A 21,976-nucleotide genomic window follows, 5' to 3' on the forward strand; every position below is an offset into this window, starting at 1 on the left:
GAGGCAGCAAAAGCCTTCCCTCTGATGCCTCTGAGATAACATACCCCATAGTGCCACTGGAATATTTTGTCATACAGAAGTGGACAGATGGCCACTTCACATATAACACAAGAAATGTTCCCTTTTTGAGTTAAGTAATAAGTATGCTTACTGTAACAGACATTTCCCTGCAACATCTCTATACCCCACAAGAACATGTCCTCTTAGATACTCCACTGGGCTGACAAACTGCCACTTTCTGTAACACCAAAGGAACATGAAATATGGCATGTGGTGCCTCCCTCTCCCCCTTCCACCATTCTTGCTCTCTCTCATGAAGAAATCATTGGGAACATGCCTGAATTTTAAAAAATGTCACTCTCATCACTCCAATCAGGATTTTCCACTTGCCTATGGAAGGTTAAAGTCATAAAGCTGACTCTTCCTTGCCCTGATCTTTAAACAGACATTCACACCAGTACAAAGTGCATGTAAAACACCACCATTTTGGCTTTGTTGGATTTGGTACACACTTTCTATCAACGTCTAGAGCAAGAGACATAGGAAAGGATAATCAGGCCACATTTTGTTCTGTGTTTATAGATCGTCTAAGACAAAGGGGCTGCTGGCCATGACCAGGGCTCCTAGGTACCAACGTAATATTGGTGCTACTGTGATAATACATTTTCTTCTGATTCAGTCTAGAAAAGCTAAATGTGCTGTTTTTATGCTGGTTCTGAATTTCTGGGCCATTTTGGAAATACCTTCACCCACACTTGAAGTCTGTTTTCCATCCCAGTGCCACTCAGCTTCTCTCTCTCTTACAAAGTGGGAAACTACTGGCCATCTAAAGGTTAAAAAATCCATACAAAATATCCACATTATATAAATGAAACACTCAGTATATGAGATCAATGTGATGCAGAAAGACAGGATCTATAACTCCACACCCTCCAACCTCATCTGGAGTTTGTGTGCCAACCCACCTCCCTTTGACCTCAGACTAAGCCTGTATCCCAACTTCCTTTCCCTCCAGGCTGCTCTGTGCTCTTCAAGTCTTGTCTCCTCAAAGCCATATAGGCTGTGCAAAGCTTCAGTCCCTGATTTGATTTGGCGGAGATTCGGCCCGATTTGGTGGCTGAATCTCCAAATCCAAATCTAATTCGGAGACACTTTAATCTCTCTGAATCGAATTGGAACCCTTCAAATAGATTCGGAGAGATTCGGAAAGATTCAATGATTCGGACATAGACAAAGCTTTAAATGTTTTTTCTACATACCTCAAGGTACCAGGAGGCTCGTGAATGCTGCAATACTGGGGTGGATGGAGCTTCCCATAGGAGCGTGGGAAGCTCTCCAGCACGCTTGGCAGCAGACCCAGAAGTGGACCAGAAGCACTTCTGGTCCACTTCTGGGTCTGCTGGGGAGCGCTCGGGATGTGTGGGGGCCTGCACACCCCCTCAGCTTGGCAACTGGTGCCTCCTGGGTCGGGATGCCCACCCAGGCTCCCCCTGCAGCTGATCACTGAGCCAGGGAGGCACAGGGGGGCCCCCCTGTGAACTCAGTGGCGGACCTGGGCGGTGGGGCAACACTCCTGTGGGATGCTCCATCCACCCCAGCATCTCAGCATTCACAAGCCACACCTGGTACCTTGAGGTATGAGAAAAAATATTTAAAGCTGTGTCTATGGCCGAATTGCTGAATCTCCAAATCAACATCACATCTTCAGATTCAGATTCAGCCAAATCGAATCAGAGACAGTGATCCGAATCAATGAATCTAATCACTCCCCCCGATTCAGGCTGAATCTGAATCAAATACAGCCCATTTCACCTACCCCTAATATGGCCTATTACTGCCACAGTCTCTTTTTGAGCTTCCTCTATGACTCACTATATTGATAATGGCTTCCTGAATCACATCTTCCTCTAACTCATTGTATGCCCTCGTCCCATGCATATCCCAGAGTTGTACTATACATCTCAGATCATGAGTTCACCATACTCATAGGAAGGCCAGCATAGTCTACCACACAGATCACTGGCTACAGAGACAGGCCTTCTGATGTGCCATTCCAGAATGTGGGCCAAAGACCACCAAGTAGACCTATAAGCTCCCCCCTTCATGAGGGGGGCCACTAAGGAGACACTCATTGCATTACTGATCCCTTGGGACACCTAAAGGACAAAATAGGGACAGGAGTGAAGGTCAAAGGATCAAAACAAGTTCACCAAGGGAAGACACTGAGCAGAGGACACCAGACAGAGTGCAGACTGCCAAGTGCCCACTGGCTCTCAAATGAGCTCGAGGAGCCAGTAGACACTGCCCAATGAAACTCTGCCCAAAGACATGAACTGACCAGGGACAGGATAGCGGGCTCCCCACCCCTGGGGATCCACCTGACTACAGCCTCCTTCCTGGTCAGATAGATTGCCAGCTTGCCTAGGACCAGGAGGAGGTTGACCAGAAGGTACTAGGACTTGCCAGGTCCACTGATGGGGACTGCAATAAAGAAAAAGGTGAGGGGAATAGTGCAGCCAGAACTGCAGCAGGAGGTTCAGGAGGAGGCAGTGAAGGGACTGTAGCCTGGTGTACTCCAGGTAAGCATGTGCCAGGGTCTCCCTCTGCTCACAGAAAGGGCAGGTATTGGGGAAGTCCATGAACCACACCAGATGCATGCCCATGGTGGAGCCATCAGCTGGGGTCTCCAGTGGCTTGCAGGACCAGAATGGAATACAAGCTTGTCCACCAGGGACCCTCAGCAAGGATGAGGGTGTCCTGCCACTTGGTGTCTGTATGGGACATGAGGATGGGATGATGGAGGGTGTAGACCACGAGCGTGTAGAGCTAGCGGTGATGGGCTGTTCGGAAGCAGACTGGCTTGGTATCCCCCAGTCTGCTAAGATGGTGTGTTGGGGAATGCAGTATGGCCTACCAAGGGTAAGGTCTCATGAGAAGTGCTGTGGGCTGAGGGACCATGGAGCCAGGAAGTATCCGAATTCCAGCTCTAACACAAAGTTCCACAAAAGACTTGGGCAAGTCATTTCAACTGCCTTTAAGTTTTTCCAGGTGAAAAATGCAGATAACAGTACAGACTGACCCACATTCCAGAAACACTGAGAGCATGAATTAGTTGACATTTATGCTGTGCTTTGAAGATATAAAGTGTATAGGTAACATGGGATGCATGCCTTAAAAATGCCATGACAGATGGACAGACTGAAGCACTCACAAAAGAATCACCACCATAGGCTGCTGGTAGAAGCTGAGCCTATTCCTTCAGCATTATAACAGAGACCTCTAATTTTTCCACTAACAGGGCAACTCCATTAGTTGACAGAAGTAGGCAGCCATTTCCTTCTATGTGGATAAGCCAAGAAAGAAACACAACATACACTTTATAAATCTGTTATATTAAGTATTAGTTTTATTGAGACCAACTCTGTCCTCCTTCAAACCCATCTCAATGCACCTTAAACTCATTACCCTGTGAACCAACCTGCACAATAACCTTATCTCTAACACCGTCTAATCCTATCTCTATCTCCCTAGGTCCCATTTCACACTCCTCCCGTCTCCTGACCCCATCATCATAAATCCATTTTGCTGTTGCATCCTAACTAGAGTGGGTGGACAAATTTTCAGAAAAACTTTATTTTGCCAAAAACTGTAATTTTCATTTCAATACAAAATTGGGTCATGTTCAAGATTCTTTTTTTTTTTAAGTTTTTCTTCAGAGTGACTTAAAACCAAATGCTTTATTATTTTCTAAACATTATGCAACCTCCCTATAGGCTGCACATACTGCCCTGTAACTTTTTTTTTGACTGGCTGAGATCAATTCATTTAAAAAATGTTCAGAAAATAACCAAACTAAATGTCTTAAAAGTTTCTAAAACAAAGCTCTTCTTTCATTTTTATTTTCTAAAAATATTGAACTGTTGGGTTTACATCCTATTTTTTTATGAAACATATAAAAATATTTCCCCCCCCTCCATTAGATGGAAATGCCAATGTTTTTCCCCCATTAGATGGCAAGTCCAAAACTGAGTCAGCTCTAGTCCCCACTCCATTCAACTGTGCTATATCTTGCATCTCAGTCTTACCTTGCTCTACCCTTATGTGCACCAGATACAACATTTCATGTTTTCTTCATATATGTGTAATATACAGAAAAATGTTTTGGACACTTCCTCACTGGCTTCCCCAGCCATATAAATGAGAGAGGCACATACAGAGTACATGTAAGTAATCTTAAAAAACTGTAAACACTAAAAGAGAAACCCTGGAAATTCAAGAGTACAGCAGCAGCTGTGTCCTTAACTCATATATTAATTATTCAGTGCTTTATACAAGGCAAAGATTAGCCACATGCAGCCAAAACCAACCACTCTGTTTTGCAAGCTTAGTGCTCATGGACAAATCTTGGTCTGTGTTCTCATGTGCTACCATAAAAGCTTTACATCAGTTTTCCTGCTATGTAATGAACTCAGAGCTAGGGTCTGGTCAGAGGCTCAGAAATTCTAGTATCTTATCAACTTGTAAAAAGTAATCGAACATTCTGTTCACTTTGACATGAGCGTGAACAGAAGTTCTTGCTTGTTCACTTGTAATAGAGAGAGCACGGGTTCCTTGGTTCCTACACAAACTGCAGAATTATATAGAATTCTAATCTGCCAAGAAAGAATTTGTTGACATGATCAACCATTGAAACACTTTGTCTGTTACCTAAATCCAATCTCAATATTTTGTAACTCCACTGAAAATCCTGCAAAAATAAGTCCATCTTGCACTGAAGTTAAATAGAGAGGTTGCCATTGACTTCAAAAGGAATTAGATCTACAGATACAAGACCTGCATGTATTCAGCTGAATATGGTGGACACTAGCACTACCTTGTACCTTTCTTTTGACAGGGTGGATTTGCAAAGTCCTTCTCCATATTCTAGAGGCCTGCCTGCCTTGGCTGAATAAGCCCTTCTTGAAACAATTAGATCAAAGGCACAGTTATTTCAAGGAAAGGACAGAGAGAGAACAAGGCTGACAGAATGGCAGGCCATGCTGTGGGGATTGACAGTGGCACTAGTTAACCAGCTGGTGATCACTACAGTTCACCTCCTCTGAGTATCAATGGGAAAAATGAAGAACTGAGTCCCCACTGTTATCCAGTGGTATAACCCAGGGAAGCCATTTCACGGTCAACTATGAGTAGGTTCATCCACTCTATTCAGGCCACCCCATAGGTGTTCTTCAGTAAATAAGTTCTTCTGTGTATGGATGGCTCATCTATTGACTTGGATTCATAACCTGCAAACAAAGAGTTTAATTTTCCTCACTCATTGCAAAAAATTCAGTCCAGACCCAACTATATGTTTTGCCCCAGCAACACCCCCAGAAAAGAAAGAAAACCAGGAGAAACCCAGGTAAGACACCAAGCTAAAACAAGGATTAAATATGCTATCCACTACACAGAGCAGGCCACCTGACATGGGAGCACCCCAGCCTCCAGTGACAGCAATTATTCAATAGAAAAATCATTGGTCACATCAATTACCAAATGAATCCCTCTAGGTAGCTGGGATACAGCTGCAACATCACTCAGGCCCAAGCATCTATAAGAAACCTGTGTAAAGATAAAAGCTTAATACCATACAGAATGGGAGCCACTCAAGAAACCCACAAGGATTGGGTTTCAGCCCTGGGAACAACTGCTTCTGACCCAGCACAATTCCAGTGTAAACAGCTGGCCCCATCAATGTTAATTTTCCTATTTTTGTGTATGTAATTTCGCTGAGATGGTTCGGTTTCTGGAAATTCTGCAAACGCATTAACGTTCCTCTGTCCCTGCAGAGCTGCTGGATAGAGTTTCAGGCCATGTGGGACTGAATGATCCCTTCCTTTGCCTATTTCCAGATATTAGAGGGAACTTCCTGGTTGGATTGTAACAAGACCTTGCAAGGCTGCAATGAGGGGTAATTTCCAGAGTGAAATCCTCCCAGGTATGCAAGCCTGGGCTGATACGTGCTTCTGAAAAACAAAATGCAAAAGACTCAATTATTTTGTTTGGCTTCAAATGTCAGCTAGGTATAACCCAGGGGTTTGAGATAAATACCAGACTATCTCCCGGGTGCATATCCAAAACCTAAAATAAAATTCAGGGTTCCTGAATTCTCAAACCCAGATGGATGAATTCTGCTCAGCTTCATTTATAAAGCAAGCAGCCAATATTTTACTAAGAATGCATACTGTTAAAGCCATTTTGTAAAGGTCCCTCTTACTGACCACAATCCCTTACACGTAACCATGTGGTCCCTGTATCCTAGAGGACCAGGGCTGATGGAAGTGAAAGAGCTAAAGGAACACAGGTAAGAAGGATGGTGTATCCCATTGCATCAGGGTTTATTTTAATCAATCTACTGAAAAAATAGCAGCACAGAGTAATTATTAATAATCAAGCAAAATTGGATTATTTCTCTGCACTGCAGTGCTGACTGGATGGGAAAGCTGGTATAGAACTGTAGCTCATTAGAGAAGGCTACTGAACTAAAATAGCTGACATCGGTAATTTTTCAGGGAAGGTAGAAAAACAAAACTCACCAGTTAACCACATGGGGATACAATCTGCAGGACCCTGGTGGTACCTGGATAAGACTGAAAAATATGATGTGATGTTCCAGATGGTCAAATCCTATAGCATTATCCCATTCATATCCAAGCGATAGTGGTAGGGCCATCCATGAGAACATTCTGGGATATCTGGGAAACTTCAAATACTAAGAAGCCACTTCTGACTGTTCCTTATTTTTAAACAGGGATCAAGTGGCTCCATCCAAAATGTGACCTACCGGAAATGTGAAGGAATTAATTTCTGCAAAGTATAGAGCAACTTGCTTAACACATGAGTTGCTGCAAAGTATAGAGCAACTTGCTTAACACATTGTGCCCAGTTCTTCTCTTTGTATTTTTTTTAATCCAAGTAATCAAATGGAAGATAATATCCTAAGGGAATATTATGCTTAAGCTTTTAGAGGTACCAAAGCCAGGAAATCCAGCATTACACTTTCTACAACAATGGCAACACACACACACGTTGCACAGAGGGAACCATATTTTCAAGCACAGTTACCTCAGTTGCTCCCCACAAAATATATTGGTGCTCCCACAAATGTACACTTGACACAGAAAACAGAAAAATAAAATACACTCAACTGTACTTATGAACTTGTTGCTGCATCTTCCAGCAACTTTTTCTGTGCCTGAGCGTTTTGTCTGTGCATGTTTGTCTGCAAATATTTTGTGGGCATAATTCAGGCACCTCTGTTTGAGAATTTTGCCTCACCTCCCATAATCAGGGACCAATCTGGTATAAAATGGTTTAGGTCCCTCAAAGTAAATGAAGTCTGCTGATTTACTGCTGGGCAGCTGCAGACCTAAAACATTAAGAGTTTGCATACTCACAGCCATAAAACATAAAACAACCTAATTGCAAAGGGAATGTGGTATGGTTACTGATGGAGGCAGAACTTGGATTTCCCCCCAGATCTGTTTATGCAAAACCTTGGCCATAAAGCTGAATTAATACACCATCCACTGTATGTTTAACAGTGTATCAATTAACATTTCATATTAAATATTTACTTTTGTCAATCTCGGTTAATCTCATAACACCCTATAGAAAAGAGCAATAATTTTCTCTTAGTTAATGAACATTTTTTAATTGCATGTTAATTATTTTATAAGTGAAGGGGAGTAATCCATGGTGACTTTTGGATATTTGGGGGTTTTACTAAAATATCGGTTTTGCAGTGTACAGACTGTCACACAATCCCTGACCCCCCAGTAATCAATGAATTCTCAAATTTTAGAGTGAAATGTGGCAAATATGACAGGTAAGTATTATACACAAGGCGGTTCCCCATTAGGGCCAATGTAAAATGGGTGTTAACTGCCTCCTGCTTTCACTGTCACCTCTGAAAATGAAGGCAGAACTGGTGGGTGGGAATCTTTTTCTTCTTTGGATCAGCCCAGTCCCCAAAGATGCATCTTTGATTCTATATCACTAGTGTCTGCATGGTGCACCAATCTAAATGGGGGGGGCGGGGAAGGAGGAGCAGAGAAGGGGGAAAATAGTGCTGAATGAACAGCTCCTTAGGCTTTGTTTGTTGGCTGGAGTAGTAAGGGTTAAGCCTACTTGAGGTTCACTTTGTTCTCCATCATTTGTACAAGGCCCAGCAATCAATCTTGCTCTTTCCTTCTTTTCTTTTCTTTTCGGAACCATTGCAAGAATATCATGCCCAGGATCTTGTTTAAATCCACGTCACTTCTCCATCAAGTCAACCCACCCCCCCCCCCCCACCCAGCTTCCCCATACAGAACCCCCCTCTCTCAAAAGGGGCCTTCTGAGCTCGTTTTGCTAATGTATTCTCAAACCAAATTAGGAGCCCTGACTCTCAGTGAAGTTCGTGAGGTAGTTGCCGCGATGCACTGAATTAAAGATAGAATCTTGGACTCAAATCAGATTAGAGCCCACACACACACATGCAAAAGCCCACTTTCTAATCAATTTTATAAAGGGCCTTCAGCAGAGATACACTAATGGTATTGAGCTGAGATCTTTAAACTAAGTCTGCAAGAAGTCTGCGGAGATAAAGCATACACTGTATTAAAGAGAGAGCTCTTCACAGTGCCCTTCCCACAGAAATCCCAGTGCACATGGGAACCGCATTTCAGAACACAAAACAACCCTCTTGACACTGACAAGACATTCCTCCCATCCTCCTGTCTCGCTTTCATGCTTCAAACCTCTAGTCTTCTCTTGGTTTTTCTCTCTCTCTCCTTCTCTCTCTTCCTTTGAAGCTGTGGCAGAAGGTCCCTACACACCATATTCTCCTCTTCTTGATGGAGGGCAACAGGGTCATGGGAATGACTGAGTCTTAGGATGTCCCAGGCTGGGGGACTGAGGATAAATGAAAAGTGGGGATCTTTTTTGTTCTGAGAGCAGAACACTGCTGTATCTCCAGAAAGTAAGGAGCCTGGATAACCAGCCACAAAGGTTCTGGTTGAAGATGTGTTTTAACTCCAAGATATCTGTCCCATGCTGGTAGGACACTGATCCCAATGTGCTACTGGCTAAGACAGGACATCATAACCCTGAATCTTTGCGATATTGCAATAAATACATCCTGGCTTTAGGATGTCGCTGAGTCTACCACAAAGGACCTGGTTTGAAGGCAGCAGCCCACATGCTGGTCTCCCCATGTACCCATTTTCTGGTTTCCAACAGTGAAAATTTTTGTCTTTTAAACATTTTGCTCATCTTGTTAAAGCTGACATTCCACATTGTTACATGGGTCCTGGAAAAAATTAGTAGGAAGAAGAAAGCTCCCATTAGGGGGATAGTGTGGGTGGATGAAAATCAATAGTGGGAGACAAGCAGAAGGAAAAAAGGATATTTTATTTAAGCAGCTATAAATGAAGATAACATTTCCCAGCTGTTGCCCAGTCCCCTGTAGCCAGAGGAATGAGCGAGGTGAAGGCTGTTTGTTTGCCAAGCCTACAGCTTCAAGCAGGCGAACGAGCCTTTGTCCTCTTTTAACCCACTTCCATGAGAGGATGTGAAAGCATTTACAAACAGCAATGAATCAAACCTTATAGCATACGCCCTGTTAGCGCAGTCACCTGCCTCTTATAGAGAGGAAAATTCAGTCACATTGAAGCAAAAGTATTTGCCCAAGGTCACACAGAAAACCTGTGGCAGAGCTAATAGCCCTGGTGCCTTAGCCATGAGACCATCCACTATCAACAGAAAACTGCCTCTTTGGCTACTAGAAAACATGCTGCCTAGACCCTCACAAATTTTTCAGCTGTTTCAAGAAGTTCTTAATTTGACAAGCCCTGGTTGGTGGCTTATATAGCCTGCTCTGTACTTTTTAAAAAAAAAATGTAAAAGTCCACAAAAAATCTGATCAAATACGACCCTCTAACCAGCAACTAATAAACTTAAAAATGATGCACCTCTCTTTCCACAAGCCAGGGCATACACCAGATTAAGTCATTTCCATCTTGCAATAAATAAACTTACAAAGAAATAAATAAAACACTAGAGATGAAGGACCAAGATTTAAAAGAAAAAAAAAAAATCAGTGTTTCCTGTGGCACTCAGTAAAAGTGGCAATTGCAGCTGAGAGTTGGGAAGAATGCAAGATGTAAACATGGCATTTTGCAGCAGGGGGAACCCAAACTATGCTCAACCAAGGACTGTAGCAACAATTTACCATAAGCTTGAGCTCTGCACTGAACTGGAATAAAATAGAGAAGAATTCAAGTGCCTTAAAATGACAAGAGTTGCAGTTCACAGGGACTACAAGTTCCAGCCTGCAATGCTCCATCTTGATCTGATCCATTAGGAATAACATGGCATCCCTATGGGCTGTTGGTTTCTATTAACCACAAGAGCAGCAGATTTGTGATAGAATCCTGTGGGCTGGGCCTGGCCAGCAAGCCACGTTTTTGGCAACCGCTGCTCTACAGAAGGCTGCATAACAGGGAACCAGCTTTCATCAGTGAGAACCCAAATTCCAAAGAGGATGTACCACACCAGAGAAGAGAGATGTAGAGCCATAAAGGGAAAGCAGAAGACAAAAGCAGAGGCAAAGGACAGCTAGTGGAAGAGCAGAATAGAGATGAGAGGAGCCTTGAGAGGGGTCTTTGACTATTCCTATATAGGCACATGGAGTGACGCTGGTTCATGCTCAGATGGACTCCTCACTCCCTCCCACCCACACTCCACATGTTCCCTGAGAGGGTTTCAGGCCTCACACTGCTGTGCAGTTTTATGACAGCCATGCACTGACAGTGATGCCAGTTTTCAATGCAATTAACCTTTCCAGCCTAATGAAATGGTTCTATTGGCTGTGATGGCAGCAAGAAGCCCCTTGGCTCTGGCAGGCTCCTGAGGATGGGTTATCGAGGTCACAGAGCTTTACCGCCTTAGTTCTATTTGCAGGCTGCAGCTAATCAATGCCAGACTTGAAAAGAGCAGGCAATGCCAGCCCCAACACCATTTTCCAACACTGTATTGATCCAAGGGAGGAGAGGGGACTTGAGTCTCAGCCTGTTGATCTGCTGTCACAGGCAAAGTTCTTCCAGGAATGTACCCCCAGAGGGGAGGAGAGCTTGGGAAGAAACAAGTGTAAATTCCATAGATAGGGAAGAGCAGGGGTTAGTCTACAAGTGGAACAAAGCAACATACTGCTGCCCTGCTGTCGGCAAGCAGTAAATCCAAGAATGAGTCTGAGGAAGTCTTCTCAGTCTGTCAAGTTAGACATACCATGCATAGGGAGCTTCCTTAGGGTGCAACATGCCTCACCTCCAAGCCTGTGGGCTGATGCACCCACCCCAACATCAACAGCATCATTCCTTTCTAGTTAGTTACTGATCTGCATGGGTTAATGCAGCCAGTGGATGCGAGTCATGGGGTTCTGCATGAGTGCAGCACAAAGACCTTGATGGTCCAGAAATTGTGGGGGGCAAAAATATCTTCAGCCATTTTGAATTCCTTACATTCAAAAGCTTGTCTAACTTTATCCCAACCATGCAGTTGGTCACACAAAGACCTGTCATTTTGACCCCCTATGTCTTGCTCCATTGCTCAGACCTGTCCAGCAAATTCATCTTCACAGCTACCAACTCAAACATTAAAGCACACAATCCAGGCCCCCAAAACTACAAGATCACCTTAACAATTGTGAGATTCCTAACAATAAGAAATACTGCATTTCTTCCCAGCCCTCCAAGGTGCACTTGAGTCATATTTCCATCCTTTCTCTGCACCTGTGAGGGCTAGAAACTTACTGCAGAAAACTGAACTGGAGATTCTGAAGGAATTGCTTAACTCCAGGAGCCAGGGCTTTATGGAAGGGGGGACCACAATAAATACCAACTAATAAAAGAATCGCAATGATCTCACAAGTGCTGGCAACACCGCAACCTCCACCAAACTCTAGTGACTGTACTCTTTACTCTGAGGCTCACCCTTCCCTGTACTATGTGGCCTGCCATGGTTACCCTCATCTTCTCTTCATCCCCATTAGTCTTTTTCCCCCACTTGTTGCACACTCTAGGATTAGGCATTAAGCTCTTTGGGGACAGGGATTCTTACTAGCTGTTTGTCTGGCATCTGATATTGGGTTCCTGGATCCCGATTAAGGTCACTAGAAGCACAAAACATAAAATTAATAATATATTGCCCAGCAGCTTCTTGACATTTTAACAACAACAAAAAAGCCTAATGACACCTAAATCCTTTCACTTACAGGTCCATCCACAACTATACAAAATGGTTCCAGCACCAGGTGGGTGTGTGCATACATCTGTTACAGGGTTTAATCCTAATTAATTTTCCTATAACTACTAAAAGAAGAGAAAGGCCAGGTGGGAAAATATTTCCAAAAGCTGTGTTTCCTAGTCTGTGTACAGAAGTCAAGTGTTTACATAGCTCAGTATATGTTCAGGGGCAGGTTTTACAGACACAGATAAGAGACATACTAACGCAAAGACATCTTCAGAGGAATAACTCTGTGGCTGCCATTCCCCCTGAAAAGTGTCTACAAGTTAGTGCTTGTGCAGTGCTACAATACAAAAGCTTTCCTCTTGAATTAAGAAGTGCATCCTTGTAGTTACAGAACCCAGCATTTATGACATCCACCTTTGGGAACTCCACTTCTGCCAAGACAAAAATGTAGGGATTGTGCATAGAACAGCAAGGGCTCTATTATTAAAAGGCATTCTTATGATTATTACAGCCATACCCAGAGATTTCACTGTGCACTATACCTTCACCTACTGAAAGACCGTCCATGCCTTAAAGAGCTTGGAGAAAAGAAATATTATGATTCTCATTTTACAGAGGAGGGGAAAGAGGCACAGAGAAGTCACTTTCAATGAGCTAGCTCAGGTAGCAGAAAACAGTCTAGTCGTGGCTGTATGGAATTCCATATAGTTAATTCACCCAGCTGAAAAGGGTGACAACACACTCGTGACACCACACTGCAGGGCAGACTTTCCCTAAGTTCTTTACCCAAGATCACAAAGGAAGCCTGTAAGACAGTGAGGAAAATAACCTTGATTCTCTGAGCTCTAGTGCTGTACCTCAGCCACAAGAACAGGGTCCTCGCTAAATAATAGACAGAAAAGGGAACAATTACGAGGATAAATTTCTCTGACTCCAAGGACCATGCATGTATTTCACCAGTATGGTGGCACACAAATCTCTCACAGACAAGCAAACAGAACATTCGTAACTGCAACTTAGCAATTTTTTTTATTTCCTGCAAATTGATGAACAAATTAAAAACAGAGGGAGAAAGCATCAGAGGTCGATTTTTGTTTTCACTTCCCCTTCGTAAAATGATGACCCTTTGTGTGAAAACAGCATACATTTGTTTCAACAAATTCATAAAAAATTATTCTTGAAGGCCAATTCTTTGTCTTATCTTCTATAAACATTTCTCCTAGAACTAAATTCATGTTTCCTGGAGAAAACCAGCAGAAGAATGAATGAGCTTCACACAGCAATAACATCAGCTTAAGTCCCCTGAGGAGAGAAAAGAAAATCAGGTATGAAAGGAAAAGGATCCTTCTCGTCAGGCCAGGGAGTCTGACAGCAGCTCTGAGAGGAACAACTTTATGGACTGGGTAGGGGTTGTGAAAGTTGTGTCTTCACCTTTTGCAATGCCCTGACCACTTGGTGACCTAAAATTGGTTCCTCTTAATAAAGAAAGTGGAAGGAGAGAACTTTGCTCAGAAAAAGACTCTTTGATGCAGCCCACCGGATTCCTTTCCCTCCAGGACTGCTGGGTGCCCTGTCTCACCATTTTTTTGTAGAATCATGGAAGTTAGAGCTGAGAAAGCCAAATGCATCCCATAGAGTCTATCTATAATCTAGACTGAAGGACTCTTCCTTCAGTTGATTCCTATATCCTTAGCCTTGCCTGATTTTTCTCTCCCTCTCACCTGGATCAGGTTTGGGTCACTAGCCAATGAGCTTCATGTATCAAATGCTCAAAAATTAATCCTAATTATCCATTACCTTTACAAAGTCAATTCAGAGAAACTATCCCACATCCCACCTTATGGACCTGTATTAAAATGAATCTGAATTTACTGTTTGCCCCCATGGTTCCTATTGTCCCTGTTTTGTAAGAATGAACAAGTAACACTAAAAGACCATATAAACATTACTTTTCTTCCTTCTAGCAAATAGCCAAACTTAAGAGGCTGTACATGTGACTGCTACATAGTGCAAGTGTATTACAGGTACGGATAGCTCTGATCTATCACTCTTTCATTTTCTGACCTATCAGACATTTGGTTACCCAAAACCATTTAAGTGACATTTGGTGACCTCGGCATGTGCTCCCTTTGACAATACAGTCAGAGTCGTTTCACAGGAGTTTGGAGCTCATTACACATAGTGAATCCATAGAATTCCACATAGAATTCAAAGTGATCTCTGTATCTTGCCATGTCTCTAACCCCCCCCATATACCGCCAAGTAAACCAATGGGAGATTCATGGCTCAGACTCAGCCCAGCAAAATCCATCCTCTTTGTGTTGTGTTTTCAGGGTCAAGTTCATCTGGTTCCTGACTACTGTACTGAGATGGAGTTCATTCCCTCCCAGTCAGTGTTCAGTGAATAGTAGCCATAGCATTTGATGCCTGCATTCTGATTTGCTGTCCCTTCAAGATTCAGTCTCTGTATCCCCAACAAAAGACCACCTCGTCTTGTTCCAACCAGCTATAGAATGAGAAAAAATATTTTTATCCTAGTTATATTTTTAAATCATCTTGAATAGATCCCTCAGATCAGTCAACATTTAGGCTTCAAAACAGTGCTGCTAAATGTTATCGATATTCAAACACTTTATTGTTAAAGCTTTTAGCTTTGGATTTTTTTATTTTATTTATTTATTTGCCTACATACCGCTATTACCCCACATGAGAATAAGCATTTTTGTATTAGTTGATCAGTAACAAGAACACTGGGGGTAGAAAGCAAAATGTTGTCTGCTTCGGAATACAGTAACTTAACATGTACCATATAATGCTTTCCAACCGAAAAGCCTTCCGATCACAAATTAAGCCCATGTGCAGGAATCACTTCACCCACCGTAGAAATGTAGACACTTCTGAGGTAGACAGCCACAACTACTTTATCGTGTAAAGTGATGTGGCATGCTCCTGAAGTTAAGAAGTAAAGAAAAATCTTGTGTCCTGTTGGCACTGCAGGAAATCCAAGGAGGCAGAAGGGAATTATCCGAGTTGGAATCTGTTCAGGACACTCGCTGCTAGCCCACCTGGCTAACTACCCCAACGCCACAGGACAGCTAACGATCACAGTATCCAGAATGGCAGTTTGACATCTCCTCTGAGAGTCAGCACCCTCCTCACACTAGGCTAAGATAGTGCCCTTTGAGATCACCAAATACCATTTTCTGCACACCCCCACACATCACCCTGCTTGCCTTTCACGCAGTACTAACCTGATTTAACTCTGCCTACCATAAGCTGTCAGACAAGATTGTAAGTCTGAACAAGGACAATGGCAAGAGTGGTGAGGAGAGGGCAAGTGGTTGGTACTTAATGATGGAGGCATTTTTTAAAACTCTCATATAATATAAAAGAGCGTCAGACTTTTATATTAATTCTAAAGAATTTCATAGTTTCATAGTTGTAGGGTCAGAAGGGACCTGAGCAGATCATCAAGTCCGACCCCCTGCCATGGCAGGAAAGAGTACTGGAGTCAAACAACCCCAGCGAGGTGTTCATCCAGCCTCCTCTTAAAGACCCCCAGGGTAGGAGCCAGCACCACTTCTCTTGGAAGTTGGTTCCAGATCCTAGTCACCCTGACAGTGAAGTAGCACCTTCTGATGTCTAGCCTGAATCTGCCCTCTGCCAGCTTGTGACCGTTATTTCTTGTCACTCCTGGTTGTGCTCGGGGGAACAGGGACTCCCCCAATGCCTGCTGGAATTTAATAGACAGCCTCTTACCATGTTGTTCCACACACCTTCTCTGATCCATTAAATGTGCCAGTTTTGTCCACCAAACAGCCTCTTCAATTCTTGCAAGCCTTCCTAAACAATGTCCCTTGCATGTGGGAAAGCCTCCTTCAATTGAATCAAAAGGGCACCACCCTCTACAACAAAATCCCTCATTGAGATCCAATTCCACTGCAACAGCTCTCAAAAAAATAGCCAGTTAGTGATGGATGGGTTAGGCAGCAGGTGGGCAGAGCCCCCACACTATCTTTTATAATCTTTAAAAAACGCAAATATACGCAATGTCTATAATAGATTTTTCTCATCTTCCCCATTCATTGCCTGCTACCATTCTGAGGACAAAACAGCCCTGAGAAGACATGTACCTGATCACCCTTTCTGTGTTTCCACCTGTTCTCCTTTCCATTGTCTACTCATTATCTTTCCAGCTTAAAAGTTCTTCCAGATAAAGAACATATCTCTGAACAGCATGTAGTGTGGTGGGGCCCCAATCTGACTGAGGGCCTTTTGTGCTGCCATAATGCAAATAATAATGGGCATTTGCCTATGCCATCAGACCATAAATCTGTAGAGATGCTAGTCTGCCTCAGAGTCTTTGTGACTGGGCTAACAATGCACTGCGGAGTGCCACAGGCTAGGGTTGAGCTTCCTTGACAGAGGCCTGAAGGTATGCTGCATAGCTGGTGTGTAGTTCACTGGTAAAAACGGAGGGCAGGGTCAGGACTTGAATAGCAGAAACTGCAGGCCAAGACGGAGAAGCCCTGGCAGGGGCTGAAGGAGGCAGCTTGTCCATGCTGTGCCTTTGTCTACAGAGTAATATCAGTTCCTCACTTTCATGAGCACTAAATTCACACAAAAATGTTTTTATAAAAACCCACCACAGGCGATTAAACCATGATCTAGATTAATTAGCTGCCATATTTCATTTTAAAAATCAGAACTGGCCTGTACTGACACAGAGGAAACTTACGTTTTCACTCAGACCTAACAGCCTCTGATTTTTCACTGTGCCTTGAACTGAACGGCTGCTCCTGGCCCTGGGCTCTGATGCCAAGCATCTGCCCGCCCCCAGTTCAGTGGACAAGGACTAAAGAGCCCCTGAGAAAGGGAGGCTGTGGTCAGGGAACAAGGTGAGGAATTTCCTAATGAAAGTGCTGACCCTGGTGTAACCCGTGTGCCCCAAGCAGCATCACTCCAGTGCTGGAAACCAAAGATTGATGAATTGTATAATGTACTTTTATTGCTGTTAATTTTTCTGAGTGCTGCTGTTTCATGTCTCACAGAGACTAACTGGCCTCTTTGGTCACGGAACAATATTTACTCCATGCTGCCAGAAGCAAAGGCTGTGTCCCAGCTCTCAGAGTGACAAGCAAATGTCAAAATAGGCTCCAAACCAAGTAGAAGGACAGGTCTGAAATAGGCCTGGAGTCTTCCAAAGGGTGAGCACATGTCTCTATCACCCGCATGCTCCTCATGGAACGACAGGCTTGCTTATCATTCACTTGCACAAGTATTCGTTGCTTATTCAGAGAGGGTGCACATTTTGTTAAGCCACAGGGAGCCCAGTTCCTCTGGCAGGACAAAGCACTAGAAAACATGCCATAGGGCACAATCCCGTCCAAGCAGCAAAATGGCCTGGATGGAGCCCCAGAGGGTTTGTGCATCTAATCCCTAGGCTGCTGTATCCTTTTCCTTCATCTTTCTTTTGTTCTTTGTCCTTTAGAATGGGAAGCAAGTCAGGACAGGCACCATTTAAATCCACATCAGTGAAGTACCCTGAACATTTGCCAGCACTATACAATAATAAATAATTCTATGAGTCTGGGACTTCCATCTCCTCTTCAGGACCAGGCACTGGAGAAAAGGCCTCTGTTTCCTGGAGGTTACCATTTGGTAGCTCAGTTGCTGAGCTTGGGCATATTATTGCAATTTGCATTCCAGTCTGGGCCTTCAGTATCTTTAGGGACTAGTTTTAACAGCGGAACCCAAATGGAGACTTCCTCTGCTAAATTGCTAGGACTTGCACTGGACTGGGAGCCTCTGCCCCTTTCCAAGATAGCAGGAATTAGGCTGAGGAGGGATTAGATATAAATTGTTCTTTGCATCTTTTAGCAGAATTATACATGCGCAATAAGCAGGCACAACATACATGTGCACAATGGCATACATACAAACGCCAAGAAACAAGACATGTACATCCCACCCCTCAACACACAGATACAGGGGCATGCATGCCCCTGTATCTATGTTAAACACAACATTCATCAAGCATATGATGATGATTAACACTCCCCAAAGAACACCTAGTGCCTACTACCATATGGACATTTACATCACAGGCAGAATATCCTTTACACATATAACGGGCCATCAGTGTGGAGACTATAGAGGAAATCAGCCCAGTCCTTCAATGTCAGAAGCAGAGACAGTCACTGCCATGATCTGTTCTCACATTGCTTGGTTTGTGTCTTCAGTACAGAACATTTCTGATCAACAAAGAAGTCAAGTGAGAGCAAGAACGGTGGCTGCTCCTCACTGCCATTAAACAGTAAGGAAGTAACTGGGGGCCTGGGTCATCCCACTGCACAGGACTGAGGACTGGGTCAGAACAAAGTCATAACAGGGGGAAATGTGAACCCCAGGAGCAGCGGACAGAAAACCTTCAAAAAGGCCATAGTAATCACTGCTCCCCTCCTTCACAACCGATGTGCTGCAAGTTCCCCCCCTCCCCACCTTGTTCTCTCACAGTTTCATTTATTTTGTCCATCACAATCACGGCAACAAGAATACAACGCAATGAGTTGGGGCTTCTGGTCCCTCCCAGTGCCCAGCCAGAGCTACAAACGTGCTGAGCACCCTTTCATGAATCTACTCTGTCACATCGTATTAAGTCTCATAGTGGGACTCGATTCCCTGTCAGAGCATTAGTTTCCAGTGAGTGTGTCTTCTCTCACCAACTACCTGTCATAAACTTATCTGAAATTCAGGGGTGTGGTTCCCATTCCTCAGGGCACATGGCAAAACGTATGGTGGATCTTTCCATTGTCAACAGCTCCGATTCAGATTCCGCTGCACTTTGAAATATCCTGTTTCCTGACCCTCACCAGGTCTCAGGCACAGCTCAAAGTGCCATTCTTCATCTTTGGCTGCTCATAGTAATGCGGCTCTAAGGATTGATCACCAAGAGAAGGGCAGGCTCAGGTGAGGACAGTTGAATCATTTAAACACAAAGGGTCTGTGTATTTCTGTAAGAAAGCTTCATAGATGGAAGAAAAATATTGTGCACTGGCCAGACCTTGTCCTAACCTAACAGTACTCTGGCCACCACTTTCTCATTGAGACAAAGATAGCACAGTGCATTTTCCAAACCTGCAGAAAAATCTGTTTTCAGCAGCATGATCCAAAACTGTATATAACAAGTTAAATGTAAATCATTTGTGAGAAGAACAGGGAAAAGTTTGGGCCATTTATTTTTGCTGGAGTTAAGTCTATTTTTAGGCACATCCCAGCTGTGTTTTCTAGAGTAAAATACTTCAAAGGCTTTGAAAAAAGTCCTTCTCCTCCTCAAGCCGCTGCATATAAGCACCTGAAAACCCATTCTCCTTGCAGAAAAACAGCCTCTGACCTGGGTTTTTTCATGTGCATTTAGAAAAGCTAATCAGAAATATGGGGAGCTTGTCAGATTTTATCAGTTTCAGCTTACAGCTGGAAACTTCATTACATAACACTGAGGTCACAAGTTCGATCCCTGGTTGGACTGGATCATCTCTTGAAGTCCATTCCATCCTTACTTCTCTATGAAATAACTCTGTGTGTAGGACATGACCACATCAATTGAGCTGACTTCTTCACTTTTCAGTTATCATCTATTACTTGTAGTGTAGTTAGTCCCAGGCTCTGTGACTCGCCTTCTGCCTTGCCTGTTCTACCTCCATTGTACCTTCTATCTTCAAACAAGAGGTACTTGCTGTAGGATCCTGTTTATAAAACCAGCTTGTACCTCCTAATCTTCTTCGGGTCTTCAATTTGGGACAGGAACAGGCAATAACCTCCTACAGTGTCATCCAGCCATTGCTGCTTTCCCTTGGGGCCTGAAAGATATGGGTGAAGCACTAATCCCTTTTTCAGCAGTACAGTTATTTTCTCCCCCAAGCTCTTTCTTCATGGATCTTGTTGAGATATTGCTTATTTTGGACTTTGAGTAGATAGGGAGTCCTTTAGTTAAATTTTCCACCCAGACAGATTTCAGGCAGTATGTCTTGCTCAGCAGAGCGGTTCTTAGTATCCTCCTTCAACCTATTCTTTTGAGGTCATCTGCTGCCGTAGGAGCTTTACTGTTGCTCAGTTTGGTGGCACTGTAACTTATATGGGACTGAAACCTGGACTTAGGTTTCTTGCAATTGCCTCTTTCATTAAAACTTCCCAGAGATGACATTTTGTCTCCTATTGCCACCCTTTGCTCAAGTCCTCTCATTCTAAGGATTTCCTCCTCACATGCTCACTACAGCATCTTCTGGTTTAGAGCTCTCATGGATTCTCCACATGATGCAGTGCTTCACCTGAGCCCTGCTTTGTTCATCTCTGTTATGTCTTTATCCCAATAATATTCTTTGCAACTCTGCAAGTTCACACTTCATCTCTTCTCACACCTCATTTGGCATTTTGTCTGTACATGCATCAAACTGTCCCCCAATCACTATTAGGTTACTTCCTCCAACATAATCCAAATGATTCCCAAAGGGATGATGGAATTGTTTCATGCATTAGAAGCATGAAACCTGAACTCTGAAAGCAGCAGCTTGTGATCAGAGTCAATAACAGAACTTGGTACAGTTCTGCAAAGGGAGAATTACTGGTTCCCCTCTCTATACAGCAAGAGCATGACTCTCCTTCTCACCGAGGTCTCTCAAAGCCGTTTCAGGAGTATCTTCCACTACTAGGATGTTGAGCTGAATGGTCTAATACTAACCTCTCCAATGATTTCCATTTTTACTTCTCACTTACATCACTATGAACAACTTAAACATCAAGAGCTGGTCCTTCAAGCAGGATTCAAAGGTGTTTATGTCTGATGACCTCTCCTAACCTAATCTCTCATTTATAGTCTGACCAACAATCTCCTTCTAAAATTAGCACCAACAGCTTCCCATAGTGGTTAGTGTCTTTAAGAACCTGTAGCAAGCTATTACTAATTAATTACTATCTGTAAAATGGAATCAGTTGCACAACAGTCTCTCCTATAAATTATGAAATACAGATTAGATTACCCAACGAAGAAGTAAATTGGGAATGTCAGTCACTTTAGCATGGGTCTTCAATCTGAGAAGCCACCAAGAATTTCTTCTAGAGCTACTGAGGCTCTTTTTCCTAGTGATGATCCATCACATAACTGTAGCACTGGAAATGCATGAGATTACATTGTGAGACCAGTCCTATTGGGCATCATGACATCATACCCTGGTAAAAAAATAGAGTAATTGAGGACAGGGATTGGTGACAACCCAAGAAATGACAGAGTTTCTATTTTTAAGTTGGTCTGTAACAAGAAGTATAAATTAAGAATAAACAATCTGGAAGTAAGAAGGACCATGACAAACCTTCAATAAAGAGAATACTTAAGTAATTTGAATACATATTCCTAAATCAGTCTGAACAGATTTTGTTCTAGAAAAAGTGAAATAACAATTAGCTAACAAAATTCCCATGCCTTGGGCTGGTAATATCATAGGGAATATACACACCAGATTTACAGCAAACCTCACTGTCCCCCTTTTACTAATTGGACCATATAAAGGTTTAAACTTATCATGAACTCTGAGGTAACACAAGTTGGAGATCTGAATCACAACTACTACCCACCTATCCTGTTAAATTGCTATGATACAGGAAAGTGACAGCTCTTTACTATAGACTTAGAACTGCAGGTATAACAGTGCCT

General features: G+C 43.2%; 1 protein-coding gene across 5 annotated transcripts in view; it reads right to left on the reverse strand.

Moving 5' to 3' along the window:
• The window catches only part of ESRRB (estrogen related receptor beta), a 162,700-nt gene that overhangs the window by 71,390 nt on the left and 69,334 nt on the right, over positions 1–21,976 (reverse strand). The window contains exon 1 of one of the 5 annotated variants that reach the window (XM_006015317.2): positions 5,533–5,596. The exons of the other annotated variants lie outside the window; for them this stretch is intronic. Within the exon in view, the coding sequence (XP_006015379.1) occupies positions 5,533–5,573 (41 nt within the window). The 5' untranslated portion in view covers positions 5,574–5,596. Of the gene's footprint in view, positions 1–5,532; positions 5,597–21,976 lie in introns of those variants that run through there. 5 annotated transcript variants of the gene reach the window in all.

The sequence above is a fragment of the Alligator sinensis genome, unplaced genomic scaffold, assembly GCF_000455745.1.
Source record: "Alligator sinensis unplaced genomic scaffold, ASM45574v1 scaffold280_1, whole genome shotgun sequence".
Lineage (NCBI taxonomy): Eukaryota > Metazoa > Chordata > Crocodylia > Alligatoridae > Alligator > Alligator sinensis.